General features: G+C 40.2%; 1 protein-coding gene across 1 annotated transcript; it reads left to right on the top strand.

The window, feature by feature from the left end:
* Positions 1-308: 308 nt before the first annotated feature.
* On the top strand, positions 309-8,651 carry daw1 (dynein assembly factor with WDR repeat domains 1). Its single transcript, XM_030395962.1, has 13 exons — positions 309-434; positions 639-711; positions 1,194-1,338; positions 2,034-2,092; positions 2,195-2,317; positions 2,447-2,546; positions 2,849-2,956; positions 3,593-3,699; positions 3,862-3,964; positions 4,474-4,588; positions 5,153-5,229; positions 8,189-8,351; positions 8,458-8,651. The coding sequence occupies exons 1-13, from the start codon at positions 395-397 to the stop codon at positions 8,490-8,492; spliced, it is 1,248 nt and encodes a 415-aa protein (XP_030251822.1). The 5' UTR covers positions 309-394; the 3' UTR covers positions 8,493-8,651.
* Positions 8,652-9,122: the final 471 nt, after the last annotated feature.

Raw genomic sequence — 9,122 nt, 5'->3', positions numbered from 1 at the left:
GTTTTCAAATTCACAAAAATATACGAAAAAGAAAAGAAAAAGAAAACTTCTGGACATTATTGAAGCCGTGCGGTTATTAACTGAAGAAACTCCCTAGCTTTTGATTTATTAGAACTGTTATTTCCATTTAACATATCTATTTTTTTACCATGTTTGTTTGTTGATATATAATTTTGTTTACATTCTGTGCTCAGAGCCAAACACCACTGTCTCCAATTTATTGTTGTACAATTTCAAAATAAAAGCGAAGCCTCCTAAGCGGTTAAGGTTAAGGTATCTTCGTGATACGCATGCGTCATTACTGCGAGCGATCACGTGCCGCGAGTTTGTCGCCATGGCAACGCTTTGTTGATAGGTGCTGTGAAGTAGCTAGCCAACCCAAACACATGGAAACATGAAACTAAAGCGGTTCCTCCTCAGATATTATCCACCAGGTAATAGCAATTATTGAATTACTCACAGGTGTTCCAGCTGTAACGTCACATCGTCTGAAGGGAACATGTTGTAGAGGAATGTTTTGAACTTTGACAACAACTTACTGTATAATTATTGACGTTAGTCGGGTGAATGCTAACTTAGTTCTGTTCAGTTTAGCCGACATGAATAGCTCCTTGTTTAAATGTTTTTTCTGCTAACAGGTATCATCCTGGAATATGACAAAGGAGGACAGTTGAGGACCAAATCAATCGACCTTTTGGATTTGACTCCAGAGTGCGTGAGTTGTATTATACATTGTAAAATGTAAGAAGCTAGCCAACAAGCCCAGTGGCTTTTTGATAAAGTCATAAAACTCTATGTAGGAGCAGGGTCCTCTGTATTTTTTTCTAGGTCTCTTAATACATATATATATTAGGTAAGACTATATGATATCTATCATATCATTAAAACAGGCAATTACATATGATTAAAAACGGCAAAATCATGGTTAATTTAACTTTATTTAACTGTTAATTTGCTGTTGACAAGCAATGAAATGTTTTATAAACGACTTATTAGCAATTGTTTATTGGAAAGTTGCAATGGATGCTCATAATAATAAATACTGTGTGGTTCATTTATAAACATTATTTGGATGAGTTGCAACTGATGTTTTTACCCTTTACAATTACTAAACAAAAGTCATGTTATCATTTTTCAAAGTATCACCATCGGTCGGTCTGAGGTTTAAAAGTCACATTTTCCCCACCATGCAGAATAAACCCAGATGAGCTGTTGGCAGAAATCAGGCGATCAGAGCCTCTGATCACAGACTCCCGCGCTGATCAGGTTAAACAGCTGATCGTTCGACTTCAACAGAAACAGAGGCAGCAGGACCACCACAGGTTCTGTTTCATGAAGGTCAGACATCAAACCGATACTGGCATTTCTGGTCAATAATGAATTAATCAACACAGTGATAAGTATCTATGAAGTAGCTCTTGGTGAAGACATCCATTCATTTATTTTCCATGATTATTCCATCTTTCTGTACAGCTGTGTTTTTATATTACACACAGTCATGAGAAAACATTTTGGATGATGAAACATTTTGCAACATCAGCTGATTACAGCAGTACATTAGTTATCTGTTTTTTGTCTGTTGTGAACCTTCTGTACATACTTGGAAAGTGAGGAGTTTGACTAGTGAAATATGCCAGTGCTCAAAAAAGGCACTAGAGAGCAGCAGTGGTTAGGTTACAGTTTTTTTAAAAATTAGAAACATGCCAACAGTCTGTCTTATAACACGATACAGATGCTGCATGAGTGTCTTAGCGTCTTGAGGAATACACAAGACTTAATTGGTTAGCTCAGGGTGGGTTAGGGGGCAGTAAGTCAGAGGCTAGTCATGAAACTGGTGAGAGATTGTTCTGCATAGGGAGAGAAAATCCTTCCACCACTGTAGGGCCAGAAAGGAGAGGGCTTCCCTTTACATCAAAGTCAGAGGAATTGTATATGGGCTTTTCAAGGGGTCGTCTAAGATGAATGAAGTAAATAACAACACTGCCTTAGAGGTTATTTTTCCCAACCTCTCTCTGGTCCTTTTTTTTTTGCAGGAGCTCAAGGCACACATACTGCCACTGACAAATGTTGCCTTTGACAAGTCAGGGTCAAGGTAAGTTTATCTGCAACACACAAAAGTCTGGCACTCTGGAGTTGAGGAAAAGCTCTGTATTTTTGTCGCTGCTGCTTTATTGTTCTCTCTAACACTCTGCAGGTTTATAACTGGGAGCTATGACAGGACATGTAGGGTTTGGGACACAGCCTCAGGCAGAGAGCTGCACACGCTGGAGGGTCACCGAAACGTGGTGTATGCAATTACCTTCAACAACCCCTATGGGTAATGAGCTTTGTCAGCAAAACCTTTAAAGCAGCTGAGAACATTGCTCTACGTACTTAGCCTTTCAGAGAGGCTGTTCATCTTACAAATGACAGTTTCTTTGCTGTATTTTATCTTTCGGAAACTTAGAGACAAGATTGCCACCGGCTCTTTTGATAAGACCTGCAAACTGTGGTGTGCTGAGACGGGCAAATGTTTTCATACCTTTCGTGGACACATGGCAGAAATAGTATGTATGACTCTGGTTAAGTGAAAACTATCTTTTTTGTGTGTGTTTATTTTTAGCAGTGCTGCACAAGTAATCAAACATCATCAAAATGGCAAAATGGCATCCCTGATTTTAAGTCAGTTGTTGCTTCATACACTATAGGCTGCTCTATAAAGGGCTTTACATTTAGGCCCAACTGAGCATTCAAATTGCATATATTAACGCATTTACTTTTGGTGTTACGTTCAGAGCTTTGATGGTAGTTCAGTCTGCCGAATCCCATTTGGCCCTGTGTCAGAGTATTGTGTGGTTGTATTGTGTAGGTGTGCCTGGCGTTCAACCCCCAGAGTACACTGGTGGCCACAGGCAGCATGGATGCCACTGCAAAGCTGTGGGATGTGGAGACTGGGGATGAGGTGGCCACTCTGACTGTGAGTTATCTTTTCTTTACTTACTATATCCCAATGCCTCTCTTTCTCCTTTTTCTGATATGACTCACATTCATTCATTAATAATGCATCGATTAACTTTTCATTCACTACTAAGAGTAATTACGCCTTAATTGAGTGTCGTTACTCCTGCTGATGGCGGGCAACTTTTCTACCCCACATTTCCCCCCCTGTTCTGGTGGGAAATGTTGCTGTAACTCCTTTATAATAACTCTCGTAACCCCCTCTGAGGGAAGCAGTGCACTCTCTTTGATGTACAAACTGCATGTGGATTCGTGGTGTGACTGGTTGGTCGGCTGGCTCTGTCTCAGTCAGAAGCAACGCTCTGCAGCTCTCTCTGTTCTTTCACTTCTTCACACCACGGAGAATCAATCACGCTGACAGCAGTCAATTGAACACCGAATCTCGAGCATATGCTTTATTTTTATTTATTCATATCAAGAATTCATCCGTCCACCCTTTAGGCTTAGGTCTGTATGTTTGCTTGAATAAATAATATTGGGTTGTTGATGTGCAATTTCATCTATTCAGGCGCATAGAAGGAGAGGGGGTTTAAAAGAAAACAAAGAAATGAGTCGTGAGAAGTGAGGGATCATGCTGTCTTTTGATTTCCTCCAGGGTCACACTGCAGAGGTCCTCTCTCTGTGCTTTAACACAGTGGGAAATCAGCTCGTCACTGGCTCCTTTGACCACACAGTTGCTATATGGGATGTTGCTTCAGCAAGGTCAGACATCGTCATTGTTATTGTAATGTGTGCATCGACGTGTGCACGTGTGTCATCAGCTATACTATACCGTGCGTGCATTGATTAGCACCTAAGCATTCTGCATACGGGAGTGCACGACTGACCGCTGTGTTTTCTCTTTTGTTTTGCTTTGTTTTTCAGACGTGTCCACACTCTGACTGGTCACAGGGGGGAAATCAGCAATGTTCAGTTTAACTGGGATTGCTCTCTCATAGTCACAGGCTCCATGGACAAAACCTGCAAGGTGAACTGTGATTCAGTTGTGTTTGCTAGTTGCATGTTTTTATCCTAATACATTTCAACAAATTAATCCTGCACAAATGTCCCTTTACAGACTAGAAAGGTATTTTTTGATGACAGTAATAGTTAGTCATTTATTTTGCATTTTAAACTTGTCATTCATATCCACCCTTCTCCTTTTCACACTCTCTGTCTCTACCCACCTCCTGTCTCTGAGGTCTCCATTATTTAAAGGAGCAAAAATTAAATCCTAATTCCTTAATTATGCCAAGATGAGTCATGCTCACAAGTAAGAATTATCCACCTCACTGCATTCCTCTAGGGAAGATGGTTAAAGTAATGCCACATAAGAAGGCTAACAGCCACATGCTAGTATATTTCATGAGACTGCGTATGTGTTGTGTTTACGCTCATGTGTCCTAGTTTTGGTGCTCATGTGTTTTCTGCTTGTTTGTTTGTGTTTATAATAACGTCAATCAGATTGTTCTGTGTTCTGTGTGTATGTATTTGCAGTTGTGGGAGACAGGCAGTGGGAAGTGTGTGGCCACCCTAGTTGGACACAAAGAAGAGGTGCTGGATGTGTGTTTTGATCTAAGTGGTCAGCTCATTGCCACTGCGTCTGCTGATGGTGAGACCAACATGTCATTTACTTAGAGTTAACATTACTTGTAAAGTTATGTTAGTTACACTATTATAGTATTATATATCTTTATATACAGTATACATACATAAACAGTAGGTTGTATATACGGTAAACATATAATTGTTATGTAATATATAAATGTTTTTTGGTGTACAGTGAATACTAGTTCCGTTTTTTTATTTCTTATCCATAGGGGAATGTTTTAGATGTTTCCCTACTCCAACATGCCTGATTCAAATAATCAGCTTGCCTGATAGCGACCCATTCATTTGAATCAGGTGTGGTGAGACAGAAAATGTTTAAAACACGCAGGCCAGGGGGCCCTGAGGAGATTGAAAAACGCTGCACCAGTTCATTTCTTATTTAGAATTTTATATTTTTACACATTTACACTTTTCCGTTTGATCACATGCCCCTAGGTTTAAGTTAAAGCAACCCCACTCTAAAGTGCCCCCCACAGTTTCTGAGTTGAACAACTCTGTCATGAAGGCTAAAAAAAGAGTACAGTGCATGTACACTAACAGCCCTGCCTGTTCCTCTTTCTATCAGGTACGGCACGAGTGTTCAGTGCAAACACACATCAGTGTCTCATGACCCTCGAGGGCCACGATGGAGAGATCTCCAAGGTAAGTCACATAACTCTAAATGGCTTCTAGCTATGAATAACATTTTTTAAAACTTTAATCTGACCATCATTTCCCAGATATGTTTGGGTGTAAGTATTATTAAAATTGGCCATGAGGCAAAGCCACAAGTTAACGGATACACCAGGCTACAAGCAGGTGTGAAAGGGGTTTGTGATTTTGGTGAACATGGTGGATGTTTATCTCTGAATCTGCTGGGCTGTGCCGTAAATAGGATGTCGCCCTGTACTTGCCTTGTTAACATGGAATAAACTGTGATGCTGAAGTGTAGGGACAGGAGTCCAGGCTTCGGGCTGTTTTGTGCTCACTGTGTCACATGGTAAAGCTCAGCAAGTAAGACATGGGACTGTAGTGATGCTTCCGTTGATCTGACTAATTGAATCTTTGGGCTCCAAACTATATGTCAGTATTTTCTCCGTGAGAAATTACAAATACCATCTGTCATCTTTGACTCTACAGTAAGTGAGTGTGCTTTGACCTTGTGTTATTAAACTTTGAACTCAGAGCACCAAATGTTGTGCCCATGCCATCACATGTAGTCACACACCCTCAAAAAGAGCCTCTAGCCCAATGTAACAAGGCTTTGAGTCCAGCAAACACACACATTGTTTAAGGCTTTAGTGTTTTTTGACCCAGCACTGACCTTGTACTCTAATGCAAATGATTTTAACCATTAACTATCCTCCAGGTGTTTTGCTCTGCACAAGTGTGTGTGTCCTGCAGGCTCTGTCTGCCTGGGTTTCTGTGTACGAGGGGCTGCAAAGTTACATCTGTTTACTGACACATATCAGGCAGGCAGTAAATAGGCTGGATGGAGGATCATTCCAGAGGATTATGACAGTAATCTCTGCCTAACAGGACACCTCTTCCCCTCCTCTCCATGCTTCTTAACCATGACCATGATTTTCTTTCTTTCCCTCCATCGGTCTTTCCCTGTACTCTCGCTGTATGCTTTTGCTTTTATTTTTAAATGTGTCTCAGAATGCCACCTCTACTTAATTCACCGTTCAGCTTTTTCATGTTTTAATTCTGTGAAATATGAATGATAACCTGTAAATGACTGATTCTTAAGACCTTGGATGCACATTTCTACCTTGTACATCATTTCATGCGAGGAATCCACAAGGCCTTTTGTTTTCAAATATTTTGTCCCCTCTAGAAGGAAAAAAAATGTCCATCTTGGTCACTCCATTAGCTTTATTCTTGCGCTGAATGCCAGTATAACGTTCGCACACAAGATTTTTCATAGGCCAAGTGTCACATTATTTTGAAATGTGTGGAGCACATTGACAGCACAGTGTTTCAAAGCTGAAGAGAAAAAATGACTGAGTAAATGGCACATTTGCAGTGCCTGGTAGAAAAGCATGTATTAATATTACACTAAGTGCCTAACACAGCTACAAATTACAATTATTTTTAATATTAAGTCTGTCAAATATTTTAACAATTCATTCATTTTCTTATGATAAATGACAAAGAAAAACTGGCGTCCTTAAATATAGAAGCTGGAACTAGCAAATGTTTTCAGTTTTTGTTTGAAAAATGACTGAAACATGTTTTTGATTTTTGGAATACTCTGTGATCAGTTGTCTTTCGATCAACCAGTCAATTAATCAAGTAATCATTACAGACTTTTTTAGACTTATTTAGCCAGCTCTGTATTAAAAACAACACATATATGTCTTTTAAAAAAGACATTCACATTTTTGGATAATGACTGCTTGAGGCAGACCTACAAAGTTTAAAACCATCATGATGTCTCCCGTTGGACTGTGAGCAACTCTTTTGGGGCACTGAGTTTAGCATTATGGCATTTTGGAGCCAGAAGTGACCATGATTGTGTAAGAGGGTGTAGGGGGTTACAACACTGACTGGATCTGACTGAGAACCCCAGGAAGTGCTGTGGTAGCGACTTGTCAATCGCAAGGTAGCCAGTCCTTGAAGCATATCCTGCTTATTGTCTATTTTATTCCAAATTTTTCCATCATTTACAAAATGGACATCATGCTGTGTTGAAGAAGAATTGAAGCAAGCGATTGATACTATAAACTTGTAAGGAAAGTGAATCAACAAAGCAAGTGAGATGTTTTCTCATCAGACTTTTTTTTTTAAACCAGGGAAGTCACCCCTAAAGAATATGGTTTCTTGGGTTATGCATCCATCAACAGCACACATTAGACAATCAAGCAATTTTAGTATGAATGCTGACAACTTTGAATATAGATCATTTCATAACTTTTGCAGTGTGAAGCCACTGTTTAGGAAATAAGGTTTAGGTTCTAATGTAACGTAAAATTAGGGCACAGCTTTAGTCTTGTTTATTTATACAGCTTTCTCATGGTATCCTCTTTCCTGAATTTCTTTTTTTTTTCCCCTTTTCGTCCATTTAAAACTGTTTTTATTCCATCTCTGTACCTGCCAGTGCTCGCACTCTCATCTTCTTCCGCCAGTCTTTTATCTTTGTCAGTTCTCTTGTCAGTTTCCATTTCCTTTCTAGGGTCGCTCCTTAGTGCTCAGTTTAGAGTTTTAATAAAAACACACTTTACTTTCATGGCCATCTAGAGCCAGCTTCATTTAATCATCTTTGCCTTTACCTCACTGTTGGGATATAAACCCATTCAGGGAATGATAACCCCGGGATCTAACACAATCAGCCTCAGCAATGATTTTCATAATACTCAACTGGAAAAACTCTTCACTGTGTGGCACCACTGGTGCCCTGATCCTCCTTGAGTATTTAAAGTTGAATGACCGCTGTGGAATAATGCTGCTGAGGTGGTGCTACTGCTCTAAACTCACTCATTTTCCCCTGCCTTTGTCATTTCAGTCACTTCTGGCATAATCTCTTTTCCCGCAGTCTCCCTCCTGCCCACTTTATCACTCATGAAGTGCACGCTCATCCACCTCTGAATAAGACTAACACTCCTGTCTCTCTTGGTAGATCTGTTTCAGCCCCCAGGGCAGCAGGGTCCTGACTGCTAGCTCAGACAAGACAGCTCGTCTGTGGGATGTTCAGTCAGGTGTCTGCCTTCAAGTTCTGGAGGGACACACCGACGAGATCTTCTCCTGTGTGTTCAACTATGAGGGCGACACGATCATTACAGGTATACACGAACACAGTGTTAAAATGTAGCTTTGAACAGCTCCTCTCTAGCCCTAAGAAATGCTTAATTGCACATTTAACATGTTTGTGTTTGTGCTCTCCTGCAGGTAGTAAGGATAACACATGTCGGGTCTGGTACTGACCCTTCCCTCAACCACGTCTAAGCTCAGGAAGGCATGTCAAGGACACAATGATCAATTCAAGTCGGGCGTGTATGACCCACAATCAAAAAAATCTGCGGTCATGGTGAAGTAAAAGTCATTAAAAGGTTAAAGTGGATCGTCGCTGATTATATAACTCATCTCTCTTATGTGTGCCTCGTGTTACTGAATCTGTTTGAGGCATCACTTTTTCCCTGCCTTCGTACTGGGCTTGACCAGTTAACTCATAAAAATGTCAGTAGTTTGTACAGCTTTGTAATAGTTCAGCAAATCTTAACAAAGGCTTTGACCCCGAGAATATTGTGAAAACATTATACATATTTACATCCAGTTTGGAGCTAAAGCCAAGAGGCATTAGCTCAGCTTAGCATAACGGCTGGAGGCAGATGGACACAATCAGCCTGGCTCTGTCTATGGTAAATAAAAATACAGCTGCTAGCAAGGCTCAGTTGTTAACATGCTGCATGGTAACAGAACAGAAGACAAGACCATAAGACCACCTTGCTGTCTTACATCTCTGTTTGTGTAGAAAATTAAACAAACATTTTAGACCAGGCCTATTCAATCACTTTTTTAGAAGGGTCAGATTTGAAATGAATGTGCTTTACAAC

Source organism: Sparus aurata, chromosome 2 (genome assembly GCF_900880675.1).
Source record: "Sparus aurata chromosome 2, fSpaAur1.1, whole genome shotgun sequence".
NCBI lineage: Eukaryota > Metazoa > Chordata > Actinopteri > Spariformes > Sparidae > Sparus > Sparus aurata.
This window is presented reverse-complemented; position numbering and strand designations above follow the sequence as displayed.

What these genes read in the sequence shown, in the direction of transcription:
- daw1 (XM_030395962.1), top strand. Translation starts at nt 395, where the DNA reads ATGAAACTAAAGCGGTTCCTCCTCAGATATTATCCACCAG. An exon ending in CCATGGACAAAACCTGCAAG is followed by an intron (nt 3,965 to 4,473) that starts GTGAACTGTGAT and finishes ATGTATTTGCAG; the next exon opens with TTGTGGGAGACAGGCAGTGG. An exon ending in ACGATGGAGAGATCTCCAAG is followed by an intron (nt 5,230 to 8,188) that starts GTAAGTCACATA and finishes CTCTCTTGGTAG; the next exon opens with ATCTGTTTCAGCCCCCAGGG.